The sequence below is a fragment of the Orcinus orca genome, chromosome 1 (assembly GCF_937001465.1).
Source record: "Orcinus orca chromosome 1, mOrcOrc1.1, whole genome shotgun sequence".
NCBI classification, from domain to species: domain Eukaryota; kingdom Metazoa; phylum Chordata; class Mammalia; order Artiodactyla; family Delphinidae; genus Orcinus; species Orcinus orca.
Genome location: NC_064559.1, coordinates 174293968 through 174316004, shown reverse-complemented (window position 1 = coordinate 174316004; position 22037 = coordinate 174293968). Strand labels below are relative to the sequence as shown.

At 50.1% G+C, this 22037-nt stretch overlaps 2 protein-coding genes across 7 annotated transcripts in view; both read right to left on the bottom strand.

Moving 5' to 3' along the window:
• MKNK1 (MAPK interacting serine/threonine kinase 1) overlaps window positions 1-9923 on the bottom strand; it is a 42679-nt gene extending 32756 nt beyond the window's left edge. For 2 of the 4 annotated variants that reach the window (XM_033416529.2, XM_012539067.3), the window contains exons 1-3: window positions 9772-9916; window positions 4816-4949; window positions 277-458 (exon numbers count right to left, since the gene is read on the bottom strand). The gene's annotated coding sequence lies outside the window, so the exon portion shown is untranslated. Of the gene's footprint in view, window positions 1-276; window positions 459-4815; window positions 4950-9771 lie in introns of all 4 variants that reach the window. The other 2 variants (XM_033416528.2, XM_012539066.3) reach the window with 2 other exon arrangements.
• Window positions 9924-13264: 3341 nt separating this feature from the next.
• MOB3C (MOB kinase activator 3C) lies at window positions 13265-21385 on the bottom strand. Of its 3 annotated transcripts, XM_033416530.2 has the most exons (4): window positions 21237-21385; window positions 17210-17678; window positions 14980-15141; window positions 13265-14614 (listed from the first exon to the last, which is right to left on the bottom strand). In XM_033416530.2, the coding sequence occupies exons 2-4, from the start codon at window positions 17625-17627 to the stop codon at window positions 14502-14504; spliced, it is 693 nt and encodes a 230-aa protein (XP_033272421.1). In that variant the 5' UTR covers window positions 17628-17678; window positions 21237-21385; the 3' UTR covers window positions 13265-14501. The 3 variants fall into 3 exon arrangements, with proteins under 3 accessions (XP_033272421.1, XP_033272422.1, XP_004285819.1); XM_033416531.2 differs by lacking the exon at window positions 21237-21385 and having other exon boundaries at window positions 17210-20751; XM_004285771.4 differs by lacking the exon at window positions 21237-21385 and having other exon boundaries at window positions 14939-15141; window positions 17210-20749.
• Window positions 21386-22037: the final 652 nt, after the last annotated feature.

Below are 22037 nucleotides of genomic sequence, written 5' to 3'. Positions count from 1 at the left end.
CCACGAGCAGTGAGAGTGGCACTGCCAAGCTCCTTCCCCAGGAACTACACTCAGCATCAAGCTGACAGAGCTTGGAACTGTGTCTGTGAGCATCTATGCTTGACCTCTGTTTACTTTGTGCATCCATTAGCAAGATGTGTCCTAAGATAATTGCTTTACACCATTTCTGCTTAAGAAAGGTTTCATGGGAACACTCTACTTTCAGATAGTGGGGGAATCTGCAATTTCAACCTGATGCAATCTAAAAGGTTAAATAAAATGTGCATCCAATCTTACCTATAGGTCTGCCCAACTTTGCGAAGGAGACCCTCTGTAAACTTGAAATTCCAAATGCAATAATGCTCCTGTCAGGGGGCTGCTGTCTTCCAGCTGCAGGAAGTGTTTCAATGGCCTCTGTACATAGCAGACATTCTTCAGTTTTCCATTGGCCTCTGCTTCATTATACCTGGCATGAAAATCTTCAGAAAGCAGAAACAGAAAGGATGTAAAAATGCTGACTTAAAAAAAATGAACAGAGAAGATAAAGATCAACTTGTGTTCCCCAAAGCTATGTGTTACACCAGTAAGTAAGTAATCACAAGGCAATCACAGATTTCCCCAGTCTTTAAAATTGGAGCATGTAAAATGCTGACACAAAGCATGTGAAGATTTAACAAGGGTCTGGGTAAAAGTTTTCGGATTATGCTTCCATTGTGAGATTCCAGAACCAAAAAGATGTAACTGGACCTGAATGACAGATATGGGCACCTCTGTACGCTGAGGAGGCTCACATGGAAGGTAAAAGCTGCCACTTTTCTGTTGTCCACTTTTTTAGAGATGAATGAGCTCTGGTTTCACCTCCTAGTGGTTAGGTCCAAGACTCACAGGCAGGAGGCACCAGAGTCAGAAAGGTAAAGTAGATGCTGAGAGCAGCAGGTGGCATGAACAAGAATAAGGTTTTATGCCAAATGCATAACTATTGCTAGTTTTCCATCTGATGACTTCATTTTCTGTATGTCCACTGCTATTTTTAATCTCATGGCTCTAGTTACCATGTGTCAAAGTTGATTTGTCAATTTCTCTACTCAATGAATATGTACTTCCCCTTTTCCCAGTGGAAAAGCTCTAAAAATGTAGTTTAAATCCGAATTCTAGGCCCTGGAAGCCAGATGTGTTTCACCATTACCTCAGATCACATGTCCCAAACTGTACTTATCCCCAACCCCCATCTACCACCTCCTTCCTCCTTCTTCTTCTTCTCTATCAGATTATATCATTCTGCCAGTCACCCAGCCACAGAACCTTTAAATCATTTCTAATGTTGCTTTCTCCTCCAACCTCATAAACTCTATATATTCCCATTGGCAGGCTCTCCCTCAGCCTGGTATATAGTTCCTTGCAAACAACACCTATTCATCCTTCCAGGCCTATCATAAATTACTGAAAGTAGTCCCACAAATTACAGGAATAGTCCCTCTTTTTTCTACTTCATTCTGCATTTAATTGAAACCACATCTAAATACTATTGTAATGCTTAGAGTAGGCTATACTCATGCACATGTGGCTCTCCCATGAGGCCATAACCTCCTCAAAGGCAAGGACATGTCTTTTTCATCTTTGTATTTCCAGCACCTAATGTAGTATCTGGCACAAAGAAGGGCTCCAGTAAATATCTGAATAAATTACTTCATCCACAAAATATTTCTTTATTGTTCAAAAGAGAATGTCAGCACGTAGAATTATCCTTCATATTGTGCCTTTTATTCCCAAACAAATCTCTGTGGCCCAACGAAACTACTTCCAGGGCCCAAAGAAGCTCAGGTTGCGTTCCCTCTCCCTATGGCCACAATGCTTCCAGGGGCAAACTTGAACACCTTGACTTTAACCCTTTGCCTTCAGTTTTGCCACAGGTTTAAACCCCTTGGTCCCTTCTTGTTGCCTATAGTAAAGGTCGGCAATTTGTTTTCTGTTAAGGGCCAGACGGTCAATATCTTATACTTTGTGTGTCATATGGTCTCTGTCACAATTACTCAATTTTGCCTTTGCAGAGCGAAAGCAGCCAGAGATGATACGAAAATGAGTGATTGTGGCTATATTTCAATAAAACTTTATTTATGGATGCTGAAATTTTAATTTCATATGATTTTTGTGTCACAAAATATAAATTTCTCTTGAATTTTTCCCAGCCATTTAAAAATGCAAATGGCTTGCAGTCCAGACAAAAACAGGTGGTGAGCCAGATATGGCCTGTAGGCCATAGTGCGCCAACCCAGCTTATTTCCTTTCCTCACCAACTCCACTCCGCTACACACACACACACCTCTAGTAGGCCTACAGTAAAAACAACCTTCACAATTCCTCTGTGGACTTTGTTATTTTGCTGTTTGGAGCCACTCTAGGGCAGGGGAGGTAGAAAATGCATGGGCTTTTGAGGCCTAGATTCAGAGTCTGGCCTTACCATATACTAATGTGGTAGCCTTGGACATAATATTTAACCTCTCCGTACTTCACTGTCATCATCTATAAAATGGGGGCAGTAACACCTACATGACAGGGATTTTGTGAGAATTAAACGAGCTAATGTGTATCAAGTTCATGGCATAGTGCCTAGTTTATAATAGGCACTCGATAAATAGTAATTATTACTCTAGCTTGGGATATGGCTTCCCCAGATCAGCTGTGACCCTGGAAAGCAATCCAGACACTCTGTAAACCACAACTGGGCAGCAGGAGAGAATGAACTGAGAGCAAAGTACAAAGGCAGGGATAGAATTTGGAGGTTTTCAGACACATGACCCAGGATTCTAAGTGCCTGGTTTGCCCCGATTCCTTCTGACACCATTCCAAATTCCACTGGGCCTCCTTTCCTCCTCAGAAAGAACTTCTGACTCTCACACTACCTGAATCTCCTTAGCATTCCTTACCAAATACCCATATGAGCCCTGGAACCCTCTCCTCATTCCTGCACCTCTTTCTCGTATAGGGCTGGGAAAGGGTGAATGTGGCCAGACCAAACCTCACAGACTGGTCTGCCACTGGGTCTTAAGTAGACCAGGCACCCAACTCTCTCTCAATTATTCATGAATTTCCTGCTGTACAGAGAATGAACTTTTTTCAGAGGTCAAGAACTAGTCTCTCTATAGAAGTTTTAGAGCAAAAAAACCCACCAAGTATACAAACAAGGGTTCCCCCATAAACCATCAGCGGTGGGCAGATAGGACAGATAAGCTTGTGGTATCTGTCCTCGGTACAAAAAGCCAGATTTGAGCCTGGTACTTCCTTGCTCCAACACGTCTAATGGGGGTCTACTCCCTCTGGAATCACCAAGCTCCTGTGCTGTCACTCAGGGCCTCCACAGTCTTGCCCTAAGCCACCCCTCCTGCATTATATCTTACTACTCCTCTATAGAAGTCCTCACCTATAGGCCAGGCAAAACAGACAGTATCTACCTAACTACCCTAAACAATTTCCAGCTTCCCACACTTGTGCATAACTCAATCATAGCACCTGTAACATTTTACTGCACATCTCCCCCTAGACTGTGAGCTAGCAACAGGGCAGAGACTGTGTCTGATTCATCTCTGGGTCCCCTACACCTAGCACAGTGCCTGACATGGGGAAAACATCCAATAAATGTTAATGAATGAATGAAAACACCTGAAATTATTCCTCCCTTAAACTGTTTTAGTTGGACTCTTATTAGCAGCTAAGCACAGTCTGGGTCACTGCCAAGAAGTAGAAAGATCTAAGAAAAAGAAAAGAAGCATGACCAATGTGATCCAAGCAACGGAAAATAGGTTTTAAGAGTGAAGTAAAAGAAAGCAAGGCTGTTTAGCCTGCCGAAGAGAAGATGAGGCCCAACTCAATTCTGGCTTTAAGTCTACAAAAGGTCCTCATAAGAAAATCTTGATTTCATCCTCCCTTTATAATCAGAGGGAACTTTTCCATATTCATGGAAAATGGAACAAGAAGAAATAGCTTAAGTTAAGGCCAGAGGGGCTGAAGCTAAAGAGAAAGAACCAAATTAGGCACCACTTTTCCAAAGATACTTTTGTACTTTTTGACGAGTGAATTGGAGGGGTTTTGCTGAAAACTTTTTTTTTTTTGGCCACACTGTGTGGCTTGTGGGATCTTAGTTCCCGGACCAGGGATTGAACCTGGGCTCTCGGCAGTGAGAACACAGAGTCCTAACCACTGGACCGCCAGGGAATTCCCGCTGAGCACTTTTGTTGAAGGCTGTGCAAAAGGAAATGAATATGCTGCTCTGTTCCTGTTTGTTGTGGAGACCAGGTGGGTGAAAACACAAGTTGGGTAAGATTTTCTAATAAGCCACTGACTTCTTCCCTTTTTATTTATTTATTATTATTATTATTTTTTTGCGGTATGTGGGCCTCTCACCGCTGTGGCCTCTCCCGTTGCGGAGCACAGGCTCCGGACGCGCAGGCTCAGTGGCCATGGCTCACGGGCCCAGCCGCTCCGCGGCATGCGGGATCCTCCCAGACCGGGGCACGAACCCACGTCCCCTGCATCGGCAGGCGGACTCTCGACCACTGCGCCACCAGGGAAGCCCCGCCACTGACTTTTAATTGACCCTTTTTTCTATAGGCACTTTCTGTCATGTCATGTTTTGCAGTCCTGTGATGGAACAACCTAGTATAGGCATACCTCAGAGATACTGCAGGTTCAGTTCCAGACCACCGTAATAAAACAATTATAGCAAAAAAGAAAGTCACACAAATTTTTCGGTTTCTTGGTACATATAAGAGTTATATCTACCCTATACAGTAGTCGATTAAGTACGCAATAGCATTATGTCTAAAAAAACAATGTACATACCTTAATTTAAAAATATTGCTAAAAAATGTTAACCATCATCTGACAATGCAGGGTTGCCACAAACCTTCAATTTGTAAAAGACGCGATAATTGCGAAGTGCAATAAAATGGGGTATGGCTGTATTTCAAATTTTCCTGAAGAGACAATGGAAAGAAAGAGAAGGCAACAATGTCAGAGTAAGATAGTAGGGAAGATGGCCCTAAAAAATATATTTTCTATAAAAACAATACCTAACTGGATATTAATAATAATTTTTAATAGTATTACTATTAAAGCTAACATCCACTGAGCACCTACTATGTGCCAGGCAGTGTGCTAAGTGTTTAACATAAGCTATCTCAATCCTCATAACAACCCCATAAGGTAGGTTATATATGTAGCCCCATTTTACAGGTGAAGAAACTGAGACCCAGGAAGGTTATATAACTTGCCCAAGACACACAGCTAGCAAGTGTCAGAGCCAGGACTCAAACCCAGGCAGTTCAACGTAGAGTCTACTAACTACTGTCTCCCTGTATAAGAAGGGTGACAGGCTGGAATTTAAACCTTAGCCCCTCTGAATCCAAGTTCATATTCTCAGCTACTTCCTTATACTGCCCCAAGCCAGGAAGAACAGAGCAACATATGACATCAGCAAGAGAAGAGATCTCAGATGTAAACCAAAAATACCCCCCATATTCCAGAGAAAGAAGCTAAGATGTAAGGATTCACAGATTCTAATGAGCACAACCAGGACTTGAATGCCAGCCTCTTGACTGCAAGTGGAGTCCTCTTTCCTCCATTATAGATTCTTGTTGAATTTGAGGGTGAGAAAATGAAGGAACAGTATGTGCCAAATGGGCTCCCTCCCCAGGCACTGTTGTAATGAACTGTTAAACTCACATTAGAACCTGTGCCTGAAATACCAAGGCGCCAGCAGCCTCTGTAGACTGAGTCTAAGATTCTAGTAGTAGAGATGGCAATGAACTGATTAATGGTACTACAGGAGCTGCCAAAATGCTCACATAGTAAACCAATCAAGCAGACCTAGACCAGGCAGCTACCATACTAAGTCAGTGGCTCACAGTTTAAGCCTGGACTGAACTATTTCAACAGCTTCCTTGTTGATGTCCCCATTCTCAGACTTCCTTTGCCCCAGACTAGCCTCCATGCTGCAGCCAGAATAAACAGAGCCCCAGTCATGGCATTTAAGCCTTGCAGCATAATGAAAAGAACATGGATCTTTGAACCCAACACTCATAGGTTTGGACCAAATTCTGTCACTTACTAGCTACATGACCTTGGGCAAATCACTTTAATCTTTCTGAGGTCCAGTTTCTTCATCTTTAAATTGGGGCTAAATATCTCCTTGTTACAGGATTCTGAGGATTAAATAAATTATAGTGCATCTAATATACTCTTGGCCACAAAGCAGAGTAGAGACTGGATAAATGTTAGCGTTCTTCTTCCCATACCCCTTTCTACATTTTGGCCACAATCAATCATTTCAGCTATTTCCCTTCCTCACCAACTCCATTCCTCTTCCCCAACACACACACACACACACACACACACACACACACACACACACACACACACACACACACACCTCTAGACTCCTGCTCAAGCTGTTCTTTCTCACAGGAATGAACCTCCTCTAAGGCCCAACATAAATTTTCCACCTTCAGGAATCCTTTCTAGACCCTCTTCGGTCGTGTTGGGATTGATTTCTCATTTTCCCAAACTCCCACTTTGTTTACATTCTTTACTACATTTACTATAGTCAGTCTGATTTCAGTTATTTATGTACTTACCTATCTTGCCAACAACACTGGAGGGAGAAGGCTCTAAGAAGAGAATTACTGGGGGTGGTGGTGGTGGGATGAATTGGGAGATTGGGATTGACATATATACACTAATAAGTATAAAATAGATAACTAATAAAAAAAAATGAACATGCACTGGAAAAAAAAGAGAACTACTTATAGGAGGGCGGGAAATGCGTTGTTCTCCTCTGTGTATATTTCTCAATACCTGGGTCTTATACATAGCAAGAGCTCAATATGCGTTTATTAAACTGAATCTTGCCACCACTGACTGGGCATGTTTACAGAAAGATCCTGGACTGAGTTTACTCTAAAATTCTGCTCTCACTGCCTGACTTGATCAACATGCAATTTTTAAAGTGTACTAATATTCCTAAACTGTTCCACCCCGCTGGTTAGGAGACGACAGTCATTAAAACCATATTAAAAAGCAGAGTCGGGGAACACGAAAATAGATCTGAATGATTTCTGTCTCAGTTTCTAAGTCTGTAAAATATAGAGTTTTGAGATGTTACATAAAAAGCGCTTAAAACGGGATCTGCCGCATAGTAAGTACTCAATAAATGTTAGAATTTTATTATAATGTAGTAGACTGGAAAAAACAGAGTCAGGACTTTTCACTTCTAGTACTATCTCCACCACTGACTGATGTCTTGTCCAATCTTGATCAAGTCCTTTCCCCTCTCTGGGCCTCTCCCCATCTGTAAAACTGAAGTAGAACCAGACGGTTCCTAGGCTCCTTCTACCTTCAACGAGGTATATTTTTCTGTGATCAGCAAAGAGCCTTCTGCTCCAGATGCTGAAGCTGTTGGCAAGGAAAAATTGTAGCTGCTGGTTCCCAGAGGAGAGGGGCCAAGACCAAGGCAAGGCCAGGACAATTGATTAGTAAACCACCTGTGCACCTTCCCCTGTGTGAACTATAACACATTCAGTGCAGGTTCCTGAACAGAGCACCACCTCTCTGCCAAGAAAACTCACAGCAATGGCAAGACAAGAGCCTGAAAACAATAGCAGCAATGAAGAATCCTGCCTTGTGCAGAATTCCTGCACTTTCTTACCTTTGATGCCTGTAATTAGGGCACCATCAATCTAAACTAGGGCCCTCCTTAGGCACAAAGAGAAGGAAGAACACAAAGGCCCACTCTGAGCATGAAAGCTCATAAAACAAAGACCAAAGTGAGTAAATAAAAAATGTCACTGACTCATTTGACTGAACACACTGCAGAGGCCTACTATGTGCTAGGCAGAGGAGGTATGAAACAGACATGATCCCTTTCCACCAATGTAGTCAGAGTACATATGGGGTGACACATCCCAAAGCAGACTGTAATAAGAGCTATATTCGAGGTGTAGCCTCTGCTACGGAAGACGGGAAGGGGGCAACAAATCCAGTAGGGGGGACCAGAGAAGCTTCAATGACAAGCTACATGAGACACAGGCCTTGAAAGATGGGGAGGTGGGAACCTCAGGAAGACGGAATATAGGCAAAGGAACATGCAGGGAGTACTAGAGAAAAAAAAAAACAAACTAGTTTATTTTGCCTGCGCCACAGGGTGCAGGTTAGGGAGAACAAAGGGAAACAGGGCAGGAGAGAGATTTGGGAACAGATTATGGAGGGACTCATCCACGAGGCTGAAGAGTCCAAAGTCTATATGGCAGGCAATGAGGCCCACCAAGGTTTCTGAGCAGAGATATACCATGATGAGAACACTGTCTCATGGGCACCCACGACAAGGATGCAAAAGGAACCAAATTACTAGATTACTATGGGAAGCTTCATAAGTATGTGTTGGAATCCAACAGCTCCTGTTCACAGAGCTTCTCACTGCCCAGGTTCAGCTTCATGTAATCTGAGTTTAAGAGGTGTTCCCTTGCCAGGCCCGTTAACCGTCAAAATCTGCTAGCATAACAGGACTTCCAGACAAAGTAAAAAACCCAATTAACCCTATGGATCACAGAACAGGAAGAGCTGATGCGGGAGAAGTTGGGGAGGGAGCACCAAAGTCTCCACCTGGCCCAGCTCCACATAAAAAACCAACCCTGGATCTCCTCTTTATATCACTTCCAGCCAAGCCTTCTTTACAGGGGCTGAAGCTAAGTACAGTGGGGCCGAAAGCACTTGGTCAGAGGCTGCGGATCTAGTGAAACAATATATATGAAATGCCCAGCACAGCGCTGGGCACATGGGCACTGGTCAGTAAGCACTGACCCAACCTGCAAGGTCAGTTCCACCTATAAATCCCACTGAGGCTTCAAGACCTAAGTCACCTTAACTCTTCCCTCAAAGGCCTCTCTAAAGTACCCCAGTCCAAAATGACCTAATTCCTAGATATCACACCCATTTCATGTGCCAAATATTCAGCACCCAATTCATGACAGGTGCCATACAAGGTGACTCATGTAACCCCATTCAACCTTCACAATGACCCTCCTAAGCTCTTTTAATACAGGAGAAACTAAAGCTCTGAGAGGGGAAATGACTTTCTTGAGAACACACAGCTAGGAAGTGGCAGAGGTGAGATCTGAACCCACGACTGCCTGACCCAAACTCAAGCACTTCCAACACTTCAATCCTGTCACCAGCGATGGCCTCTTATCTGCTACTGACCATGTGACAGGTAGCCTGGAAACTCCCTATGGAGAGAGACGGTACCTGACACTATTCTCTCTCCTCACTGTACAGCGACCCACCTATGTCAGGGGCTTTTAAATGAAAACATCTAACTTTAAAATAATGGAGTACACAGATATGATAAATTCCTCACATGAAAAACTATTCATGACGTTGGACTGTCTGAGCCCTGAGCCCAGCCATATAGCCTGATAGGGACTGAGTCTCAAGCTGGCCCCAGGATGAGCTCCGATCTCAGACACCTGTCACAACCCAAGCCCCGACCCTAGGCACAGGCTGAGCCCGGACCGGAAACACACGCTGCACCCAGAGCTCGTCCCAGACGGAGCCCTGCCAAAGGAGAGCCCTAAAGAAGCGTCCCCTTCGGCTGTCCCCGCCCCCCGCAGCAGACTCTGGTCGTGACCTCGGGCCGTTCTGAAAGCCCCGACTGCTCCGTCCCAGGCACACGACTCATTCACAAACCCACCCCGCTCCCCGCACCATTTCACTGGCAGGGAAACCTCGCTGTCTGGGCTTTACCTCAGCTGACTCCCGGCAAGGCCTGTCGCGCACACCAACCACCTGCTCGCTCAGCCAAGAACACGGAAGAAGATATACTAGCCCCGAGAGGTGGGCCCGACGGCGTGTAGGAGCTGCGCCTGCGCCCTGATGGCCACGCCCAGCGAGTGGGGGCTAAGCAAACTGCGCAGGCGTGACGGGTGAAGGGCGGGGAGGTTGCTGGGATAGGGGGCAAGGCTTAGCTCCTTCTGGCCGTCCCTTTCCTGAGTGGAGGTCGGGAAACCCGGGAAGCGCAAGGAGGGAGGAGGCACGGCAGCAGCAGGTATAATTATATTTACCGAGCGCTTCTGCATGCCGGGAAGGAATTTTTAAAATCCCTTTTACATATGGGGAAATGCTGCCAATCTTTTTAAAGACGAGAACGAATTCTGTAAAATTTCTTAAAAGGTTTGCGTGCCTGTAATTTCACCATGAGAGTTTCTCCTTGAGTAAAGTATTACCCCCAGTAGGTAATGGTGGTTTAAAATAAAAAACGTAAGAAGTTCATTTCTTGCAGAAAACTACCTGCAAATAAATTAATATTTCAACCAACCCCCGACCCTCCCCCAGGCTGCAAGTGTGATGAGGGAGTGAGAGTGCTGACTTGAGGTTAAGGCAGGCCCTAACTGAGTGTGTTTCCTCCGTTGTGAAATGGAAGTAAACATCCCTCCCTGCCTGTGTCAGGATTGCTGTGAGGGTCTGGTGAGCAATGCTCGTGAAAGAGCCTCTTGGACTTCCTTCCCATCATCCACCCGACAAATGTTCGTTCCCCTTTCCCCTTCTGGGCTCAGTCTTCTCATCTGTATGATGGAAGGAGGTCTGGAACAATAGGGAACATTCAGGGCTTTGCTAGATTTCCCAGTCTGGGTGACAGCTGGAGGCAGGGCGGGTTCTCCCAAGCTTCTGTATTAAGTAAGTCACTTCCAGAATCTCTCAGTTCAACCTGAAAGCCCCTGTGTAAGTTGACCTCTCCCACCATCGCCTTCCAGGCCCATCCAAGCCTCAAATACTCAGAGGCTGTGCTAGCCTGTTCCCATCTCTGTTCCCTGAATGTCTCAAGAGCTAGATGATCCTCAGTCACTCAGGTCTGTGTTCCAGCTCAGGTTCCCAAAATTGCTGTGTTCCCTGCATGGCAACCAAGTTCAGTTAACAGCAGAGATGAGGGCTCTGGGGGGCTCAGAGGAGGAATGGCTTAAAGAAGGGCTTCCCAAATCAGTTGAGCTCCAGCCATGCCTGTGGCTCCCTTCACCACACACTCCACACAGCTCCTGATGGTGGGGCAGTGGGAGTGGCAGCAGGAAACTTCCAAGAGGCTGCAGTGTTCCTGGGGGCCAAGGGTGGTGGGCTATCTTTTACTCAGCAGGTGAATGCTCTGCTCCAAGGTGGGGAGAATGGCTGGGCAGCTAGGCTGCAGACGGCTTTGTTTTCCTGTTGGCTCAAGAGCCATAAAAATATTTGGAGCAGGGAATGAGGAAGCAAGCCAAACTATCCCTCTACCTTCAATACATTGCCTCTCCAAGGATCCTCTCCTGCCAAGTTTTGCCCTATGGGGGGCTCTTTTCTCTGTGTAGCTGAGGCCTCAGCTCTCTCTTTTATCTTCTCCTTTCTCTGTCTAGTCTTCTGCAAGCATCCCTCTCTCAATTTCTCAAAGTAGTTTTGTGAGGGCTTCCTGATGTATTCAGACATTCTCATGTAAGGTGCAGGCCTTGGCCACACAGTTCTGAGATAAGTCTACGCTCATATGGTGTATTCCAGAACAACTATGATCCCAGAGCCTGAAGTTTCTAAGAGTCTAAGCTGTCCAGTAATTGAGGAAGTAGTGCGTGACCTGCCATAGGAGGTATGCAAGCAGAGCCACCTTTTAGAATGCTGGACTGGGGCCTCCTCTGGTAAGCCAGAAGAAGGGGCTGCAGAGTGCAGGGCCTTACAGTTCCTACAGCAATGAAAGGAGGGATACCGGGCACCAGGAAGGGAGCTAGGCAACTAGCCAAAGACAAACGATTCAACAAGCTATTATATGTCAAGCATCTAGAGCTGTACCTAACACACAGTATTATTATTGTGAACGATCCACAGACTGTAATGAAGGCGTTTAGAGATCTAAGTCCCTCACTCCCACACCTGATCATGCAGTACATGCCAGAGTACCTTGGGGGCTGGGCTGGGACTGGAACCCAGGTCTCTGTCTCCCAGGAGAGGCACTGCACAAAGCCAGGCTGTCTCCTCGGGTAGAAGGAAGAGCTCTAGGTGGGCCTCTGCTGACTCTTAAGAACCAAGCTGGTTTTCAACTCTTGGCTGGGCAGTTGAGGGTAAGGGGCAGTGGACTGATGGCAAGACCTGAGCTAAGAGTGTCAGGTGTCTCCTGGGGAAGAAGTTCAGGAGTCAGCCCCATGTCTTGCCACCACTTGGAGCTCTAGCCAGCACCCGACAGACAGCCTTCTTTTGAGAAGTGTTTCCTCTGCTGTGATTACAGTTAGGGCTGTATTTCTGCCCTGTACCTTAACCCATTAGCTCCAATAAACCACCCAGATTAAGGGGGTGGAGTGAGAGTAGCCAGTGCCAGGTGACCTGAGCTAAAACAAGGAAAGACTTTCCCAAGAGACTGAGTTCCCCGAAGCCCTCCCCACTCTGAGGTTCGTAGCCTAGCCCAGGAATTCTGGGCCTAGGATTCTCAGAGCCCTGGGAAAACCTTGGTGACCCCACCCTGGAGAGCTGGGCCAGACATGACCACATCAGCCAGCCCTCCACATGGCCCAGGATCTCAGGACAAAAAGCCCTCCCTGCCCCATTCTGGCCCAGTTCCTTCCACAGCCTTCCCAGGAGCCATGTGGCACCCAGACCACAGCTTCCCACCAGGGCCTTTAGTTTGCCTCCTTTATTTTACCAAAAATAACAACAATAAAATTTCCCTCTGTTTCACAAAAAAATACATCCCCCGCCCACTGCCGCATAATCAGTACTGGCCATAGCCTAGACTCCATCTTCCAATCCACAGTCCTCCTTGGCAGAACCTTTGACACCACCCCCCACCACCCCCCTCACACCAGAGCTTCTGGCAAAGCTGCTGGGCCAGTGCTTCCCTCGGGAACTTCTCTGGAGGCAGCTGTCCCAGGTCCAGCTGGCTGGACCCAGGAGCCCCATCTGCTTCCCCAGAGATCTGGCAGCTGCGGGGCCATGGAGAGGGGCATGATTTTGGAGTTTTGGCTCAGCAGACAACCCCAGCAGACCACAGGGGTGGTGGGGTACTCTGGCATCAGACTAGAAATCCTTGCTCAAAGCAGGAACAGTTGTATCCTGGAGAGAAGCTCCCTCCTTTGGAGTGCATCTCATCTCCCTGTGTAGCAATCCACAGGCCAGGGGTGGGAGTCAGAACCCCTGGTTTCCACTCCAGCTCCACAAAAGCTTTGCTGGGAGGCCTTGGACAGCTTCTCCCGCCTCTCCTCTGGCTTCAGTTTCCTCCCATGTACGTGGATGATTCTGAGTGAGACTGGATGATCCTCAGATTCCTTCTGGCTCTCCATCCTGGCCCCCCAGCCTGGAGTCTCCAGGAGAGGAGGGCCTTGTCCCTGCCTCAGTTTCCCCACCTGTGGGTCTGGGCACAGGGCTGGGCATGGCCAGTGTCTCTGTGGACAGCTATGCTCTGAGATCCAACCAGCTGGAATATTTCAGGGATGGTTGGGAAGGAGGCAGGCACTTGCAGGATGGGGGCTCTCCAAGCCTGGAAGAGTCCATTCACAGCTATGTGGTCCTCAATGTCCCAGGTGGGAGATAAGGCTCCGGAGCTTCCCAATTCAAGCTCACTAGCTTTGTGGGTTGGAGGATGATCTTGTGCTGGGCTTCAGATCCTCACAACCACATCTGGAGGTTCAGGAAGCTAGACTGGAGTGTATAATTCCTGATTTAAGGACTGGGGATCTTTGTGGACATGAAGAATCACCCCTGACGCCCATGAGGCTATCTATAATCAGGCCTTCTGGAGGCAGAGGGATGGGGGAAATGACAGCTCCTGGGCATCTCTAGCTGAGCAAATCAGAACCTATGGTGGGCCAGGATTTTAGTCAGGGCAGGGCCCCCCTTCCTACCTCCCCCCATCAGTGGCTCCCCAGAGCTCATGCTGATGGAAGATGGTAGCCTGGAAGATTCAAACATGGAGCCACATCTACCACCACAGTTCGTGCACTTACACACACAGTCAGACACACCAAATGGGGAGACTGACTCGTCATCATTCCTAAGTGGTCATGGTCCGATGGCCCTAATCCCTACTTCCTTCCTTCCTTCCCTTCCATCCATCCATCAATTTACCTAACATTTATGGAGGGCCTACTATGTGCCAGGAACAGTCTAAGGCACGTAGCTCTCACAGACACACCCCACAGTCAAAATCATACACGTACACACCGATACACACGTGTCATCCGTGTCCACTCACTCACAGGCTGCTCATGCTCTTGCATCTTTCTTGCCGTCACTTCAGCCACATCCACGTTCCCCAAACAGGCTTGGCAACCACCGTGGAAGGGTCAAGTGTCAGAGCAGACTAGACTTCATGCTAAGGGTTTAGCTGCTCCTTTTTACCTGTCTGCCCACCTTTAAGCTCTTCCCTACTCCACTCACAAACAGTCAGGGGGACATGTGGGCAGACTCCTGAGAACCAGAAGTCCAGGGGCTTTGGGTGTGTGGAGGGGCCCCAGGGCCTTCAGGTCCCTCTGCTACCAGACTTCTGAGGGCCCCCTCCCTGGCCACTCTGTGTTCAGATGGTCCATCTGATGGGCAACAAGGTCCAGGTCTGGGCTCAGTGACAGATCCGCTCTGTCATCTCCCTCTGCAGAGACACAAGGTGGGGAGGGGTCAGTCAGAGCTCAACCTGCCAGGCAGCCCGTTTCCAAACCACAGGGCCTGGCTACTCTTCTGCCTGAGCCTGGCCCCTTCCCGCCACCACCGCCTCCCAACTCCAGGCTGCAGATCTGTGTTTGTAAACTGATACTTGAATGAAGTCGCTATTAAAGTACAAAATCCATTGTTAAATGAATTGCGGTCCCCTAACATATCCACTTGGATATTGGATTTTCTTAAAGCAGGTAGCCTTCGGATCTGAAAACTCAGAGGCTAGCCCTGGTGGGGGAGGGCAGTAGGGGCTTGGCCTCACCAGTGGCTCCAGCTCCCGCTGGTCCACCAGGCTGAACTCACGGATGAAGTAATAGAAGTGCTTGTAACAGGTGTTGACGTGCGCCTCGGCCCCCATGCTGAGAATGCTGTCGAAGTGGTGGATGTAGACATGCACAAAGACGCGGAAGAGGCGGGTCAGGATCTTGGTGCAGACCTGCTGGAAGTTCTTGGGGAAGGGAACTCCTAGGGGGCGGGATGGGCAGATATGGGGCATCAGCAATCTGATGATGAAACTCTGCCCAACCTTGCCCTCCCCGACACAGGCAGCCTCTGCCCAAGATGGCCTCTTCCCTAGCACACTTCCCTGTGGGAAACAGAGATCAAGGTTTGCTTTCTCCCATACTTCCCTTTTTAATGAAGCACTATGCCTCTCCTCTGCTGAAATACAAATCATCTTCTGATTTTCCCATCACCCTGAACAGGACTCTGCTACTTTGTTGGGTCACTGACCAACCCTTCTTAGACTATAATAGAAGTTATGCCAAAACTCTCCCCAGAAACATGCGCATCTGTAGGTGCTCGCACACAACACCCTTGGATGCAATTCCAAGGAGAGTTCATCAATATCTGGGGTCCATTTTTAAGAATATGGGCCTTCAGGATTGAGTCCTAACTTCCCAGCATGGCGCCTGCTCAAGGCCTTTCATGATCTGATCCTGACTTGCCTCTCCAGCCCTACCGACTCCTTCCCCTTCGCAACATTCACACGGCAGGCCCCAGACGCCAATCCTGAGAATTACTAAATCTTCATGAACAAGTTCGTATATCTCTCAGTCCTTCAAATAGTCAATAAGACTCACAAGAACCTTCCATCTGTGAGCCAGGCCCTGTGCTGGGTCCTTTGCACCTTTAGCCTGGTATGATAATGGGTATGGCAGCCATTCTAGATCTGATAAAACAGAGGTGCATAAATGTGGAACCACTTGCCCAAGGCCACACAACTATTAATTAGTACAGACTGGAGGCAGGATTCAAGCCCTCTTTGCACTGCACTGCAGCACCCCTCGGATAAATGCCACAGACCCTGCCAGAGACAAGGTCCAGGACCTGTGGAAAAGGCACAATTTCTGTACAGTCCCCCATGCTCACGGTGGAGATCTTGGGGGCTACTCTCTCTTCTCTGCAGTGGCAGAGCCATCCCAGAATTAAGGCACAGGCACCTGGGATCGCACAGGCCTGGGGGTGAAGGCTAGAAGGGAACAAGCGGTCAGACGCAGGCCCACACTGACTCTCCCCACTCCATGAGGCCCTTCCCCTTCTTCACTGCTCTCGGGTGGGGCTGAGCCCTGTCTCCCTGTGAGCCCTTCCAGGCCCAGCCCAGGTCCCTCAGACTTGTCCTGTCCATCTAGATGTGGGGCCCTGGGCCTCAAGAGACCTGAGCTGGTTCTGAGTCCCTCCTGATTCGGTGCACTCTCCCTCTCTCGGCCTGTTTCCTCTCATGTGAAGTGAAGATACCCATGTTGGACATGATAGTGCAGGAAATGGAAGGCCACTGACTGGGGAGGGGCGTGGGCACTGATTTGTGACTCAAGGCCCTCAGCATTCAGACTTCTCCCCTCCGGGCCTGACCACCCTGCCCCGCCCATCTCTGATTCCCATAGCCTTAACACAGATGAACAGGAGGCCAGGTGGGGCGCGGCTGCTGTGATGAACACAGGGTCATGCCTGCTCAGCTCCCGAGCCAATACCGTGTCTTGCTGCCCTTGGGTGGGGAAGCCGGGCCAGGATGACATCATTCATCTCCTCTCCCCACCCTCACCTGCCCAGGCTGCCCAGCTGAGAAAAGAAGAGACTCCATGGATTGGGCTTGACAGGGAAAATTCTGCCTTCAGAGCCCACTGAGGAGGACGTACCGTCTGGCCCCCATGGGGCCCCACCCCTTTCCCTTTCCTGGGGCCAGGAGTCAGAGGGGACTCCCAGGAGGCAGCAAGTCAGATCAGCCCAAGCAGGGCGGGCGACCTGCTAGGAGCACCTTGAGGCACTTGTTCTGGAAGGTTTTGAGAATCACAGTGGTCTTGCCAGGGTGTTCCCTGGAGGGACACTCAAGCTTCAGACAAAAAGAGGCCCCAAACTGGGAGCCAGGCAGCCCTAGCTCAGGATGCTCAATCTTGAGCAGACACGGTCTCCCTGAGCCTCCGTTTCCTCTTCTACAACATGGCTGTATCAAGCTAAATGCCTCATCTGCGCGATGGGCCCCGCTGGCTCCCTTCCTCCCTAGCCAGGCCTGACCTGCCTGCCAGGCGGCACTCACCCACGCGCGTGGGAAAGACATCCTCGTCGTTGATGAGGCCCTCAATCCAGTCCATGAGCAACGCCATGTAACGAGGCGCCGAGAGCTTGGCCGGCCGCCGGTACTGGCGCTCGTCCTGCCAGCGGTACTCGTAGCGGGGCCCGCCGGCCATGACCGGGCAGCTGGTCTCGCTGCAGCGCTCGGCCATGGTACCGTAGATGAGGTTGATGCGGTTGAAGAAGTCCACCACATGCACGGCGATCCAGTCGTCGATGTTCTCGCCCGGTGGCAGCCTCACCACACTGCGCAGGTCCAGACCCGACTTGAGCGACGCCTGCGCCTTCTTATACAGCTCAAAGCGCTGTGTGCCCGGCTCGAAGCGCTTCCGAGGCCTGAACGTCTTGTCTTTGGCGAACACCTGCTTCAGGCACAGCGCCATGGCCAGGATAGGCCGAGGGCCAGGGGTCCAGGGGCAGGCCCTGCCGATGCCCTGCCAGGGCCAAGGGCATGGGGGAGCATGGTGGTCAGGTTCTTACCAAATGGGCTGGATTTCCCAACACATCATTTCCCTCCCACCTCTCGGCTTTTGGCCTGGAATTCTCTGCCTGGAATCTAAATCCTCCTCATCCCCACAGTCCAGCATCCTGCCCTATTTCCAGGTACCCTAGCTCCCCCTGCCAAGCGTCCACAGCCCTCCCATCTTGTTTAGTTTCCTCTCCACTTTCATTGTGTCTCAGAGAGAGGGCTGGGCCTGGGCTCCAGACAAGTGCTCCTCAGACTTGCTGTGAACCATTAGAGAGCTGGCAGAGGCTTCCTGCAGGCAGAGGCCCCTGCAGGAGGCAGAGGCCTGGACAAGATGACCTCTGGGGATCCCATGGGCTAGTTGGTAAAGCGTGGGAGAGCCGGCCTGCATTGTCCTGGGGCTAGGGGGAGAGCCCCCACCCTCGGCTTCCTCTGAGATATCCCGCAGTCCATCCGGCCACCGGGGATTCCCAGGGAGCACAAGGGACTTTTCTACCAAAAATGTACTTTCCTTTTATTACCCTGAAAGGAAAGAGCTCTCGTATGGCCAGCTGGGTGGCCTCTGAGTGTGGCTGCAGGCACTGGAGGGAGGGGGAGGTGGCAGGTCTAGAACGGCACCACTTCCTCCAGCAGTGGCTGGAGATCCTTCCTCCCAAGCTAGCCTCCTCCAGCCTGAAACACAAACCAGAACAGCCGGTGGCCCCTCCCACTGCACCTGACATTCAGTAGACATTCCTACAGCACATACTATGTGCCCGGCACTGGAAGGTAGGAAAATGCAGTCAAATCACCCAGCTGGGCCCATCCAGAATTCAGAAGGATTTGCTTTGCCTCTTAGAGTTGAAGGATCTCAGTCTCCGAACAGACTTTGGGGACGGTGATAAGAGCCCCAGGCTTTGAGGCTGGAGACCTGGGTTCTAGTCTCATTCACCACTGCTAGGTGACCCCTACAGCAGGCATGGATTGGGCCATGCAACTTCCTCCGTCAGTCACAGGCCAAGTTCCTGGGACTTCCAGGGTAGTCACCTCATCTCCCCTGTGAGTGTGTGAGCTCTTGGGAAATGCAGAGCCAAGTACCCACTGGAATTTAGCCACATGAGCACTGATCCTGACCCCAGACTGAGCACTAAGGCTAAGTGTAGGCTAAACACTGAGCTTTTGGGCTGCAGGCTGAACTATGACCTGGCCCTGACCCTGGTCAATTTGAGTCCTGGACTCTAACCCTAGACTGAGGCTTGAATACAGCCACAAAGCCTGGCCTTGACCTCAGAGCTGACACTGGAGTATTTTCCTTTCTCACATCTCTAGAAATACTGGGACAGGTTTGGGGAAGGGAGGGTGGGAACAAGGTGACAATTGGATGTAACCAAAGGTACATGTGGGTCATCATGTCAGACAAGTCAAGCTAGTGGAGAAGTCTAAAACACACAACACACAGGCCATGAAGGGGAAGTCAAGTAAAATGAGAGGAGTTTGGAGAGTAGGGGCAGGTCTCCCAGCAAGATCTTGTCCTCTTGAAAAAACCTCAAAGATGTGGCAGGTCATCCATCCCCCACCCCTCAACTTCTCACCCAAAGAAGTTCCCAGTGTGGGACTTCCTGATCCAAGAGGAGATTTCCATGCTTGAATTGCAGCCTGCATTCTAAACTCTGCTTGGGGCAGGACCTTCCAAAATCATTCACACTGCAATTAGGTTGGGTCCCTGGGCTCTCCACCTTTGCACAGCCCCCCTCAGTGACAGCTACCAACAGTCCCTCACCCTGGCATTCAACACCTCACCCTAGCTTTCCTGCCTCACTTCCCTACAGAAACTACCCTGGGCTTCTTCCTGATCCCTGAACATGCCCCCAACTCCTGCTTCTGTGTGTTTTCTTACACTGGTCCCTTGGCTTGACTCACACTGTCAGGTTGAATGCTACCTCCTCCCACAGCCCCTCTACTGAACCCAGATCTCTTTGTCCTTAGGTGGAGATTACTCTTTGGCCATTTGGTCCCCCACCAGCCCCACCCCCCAGCCTCGGTCAGGGCCTGGCACATAGCGGATGCTCAGGCTTTAAGGAAAGCTCAAAATCAAGAATCATAGGATTGAAATAGCCCTGAGAAATCAACTGGCCCAACCCACTTCTTGTATGGATGGGGAAACTGAGGCCCAGTAAGGGGACTTGAGGAGACTGCATTCACACAGCAAGTTATAGGCAGGGGATCTCCAATGGCAAAACTGGACACTGGGATAAGGTGGGGCATGACAACTAGTAAAGGGCCATTTTCCTGCACTGCCTGGTCGCTGGTCTGGTGGAGATAAGGGGAAAGGAGGGGAGTGAAGGGAAAGGGGAAGCATCTTCCCATCAACTAGACCAACCTAATTCCTGTTCCCCCAGCACACCGAGCCTTCCCCACACCCCACAGCAACTTTGGTGTCCTAACCAGTGAGCTAGAGTCCCACCTTCCTGCTGCACAATTTCAAGGCCCGGGTCTTTCCCCAGGAAAATGAAAGCTTGGGGGTGGGGGGATGGATAGATGCCCTTGTATCCGTGCCACTTGTCTGTCTTCACTTCCCACTCCCATCCCTTTACTGAGTTTCTAACTCTCACAGAATCTCTGTCCCCTCCCTGAACTTCCGAACCATGGCCATTCCCCCTCTTGGCCCCCGTTTCCTAACTCTGGATGTCCCTTCACTCCTAAAGTGGCTAGTGATGGCTTGCTCCCTGGGTGAGCATCTTGGTTTCCCAAATGAAGACCACAGAGGGGCCCTGCCTGCTTCTGATGCTCAGCCACACCTGCCACTCCCCCAGGCCTGACCCAGGATCTTGGCCCCAGTCTGAAGCCAGAATCCAGCCTAGAGTAGTGCGGGTGTGTGTGTTGTGTGTGTTGTGTGTGTTGTGTGTGTTGGTGTGTGTGTTGTGTGCGTGGTGTGTGTTGTGTGTGTGTGTTGGTGTGTGTGTGTTAATGTGTGTGTGGTGTGTGTGTGGTGTGTGTGCATGTGGTGTATGTGTGTGTTGGTGTGTGTGTTGTGTGCGTGTGTTGGTGTGTGTGTGTGGTGTATGTGTGGTGTGTGTGTGTGTTGGTGTGTGTGTGTGGTGTGTGTGTGTGTGTGTGTGTGTGGTGTGTGTTGGTGTGTTGGGGGTGGGGGCAGGCGGGAGGGCTGAGGGCTGAGATCCAAGAGAAAAGTAGAGGCGAGGACTCCCAGCTCTTCCCCGCGGCGCTTGGCCACCTACGACCACTCCTCGGCCTCTCCCAGGACCCCTGACGCCCCTGCCTCCCCAGCCCAGACGCCAGGACAGACGGGTCGTAGGACCCAGAGGAGCAGGCCTGAAATTTCCGCCTCCGAAGACACGCCCTCCTCAACCGACTCGCCTCAACCCCAGCCCCGACTTTCCAGCTCAGAGCTTCGGACACGGACCGAGGGCTGTGGCCAGCCTGCTCGGGCACAGGTCGCCTCGGGACGGTGCCACGCTGGGACGGCCGGAGAAATGAAAGTGGAAACGAGGCTGGGCCGTGTGCGCGGCGGGGCGCGAGGGGCACTCACGGGGTCCGCCGGGTGGGCTAGCGCGAGTCCACTCTGGCCGCGAGGTCACATCCCCAGCAGGCGGTCCCCTCCTTTTGCTCGTCGCCGGCCGCGCCGGTCCTCTCGCCCGTCTGCCTGCCGAGCCCGCGTCGCCCTCCCGCCCCAAGGCGACGCCAACTCCGCCCCGGCCCTCCCTGCCCGGCCACGCTGTGGCCAGGGGGCGGGGAAGGGGCGGGGAGAGGGGACCCCCCCAACCCCAATACCCCCGCCTTTCCGGAGAGTCTGTATCGCTCCCCCAGCTTCCCAGGGGCAAAGGACTAAGAGCTGGCCCTCTCAGGAGGGCCAAGGAGGCAGCCTCAACTTCTTCGACTGTAAAATGGGGACAAGCCCAGCTTCTGTCTGGAGCTGGATAATGGTGGTTTCCTTGCCCTCCTAGAATCTTCTGTGTCTCGTGTGTCCCTGAGCTGGAGATCACTATGCACTCCCATACCCTCAGCTCCTGGCATAGTGCCTGGCACATAGCAGGCACTTAATGAATGAATGCCTTGGGTACAATGAGCTGAGTCCCTTACCCCAGCACTGAAAGGACTGGCCCTCAAGAGTGCTCAAATCACAGACTTTCACCTCCCCCACCAGGGCTGGGGTCTTGACTTAGGCTGGGCAGATGGTCCTCACTCCTGGGCGGAAGTCACCCCATTTCCCCCACCACATTTTTGTTCCAGCTGTTCCCACTTTGGGATAGCTTCTTTCCTTACTTTCTTCCAGCCAAATCCAAAGACTTCAAGACCTGATTTGCTTTTGCTACTTTCTACTTGGGTTCTT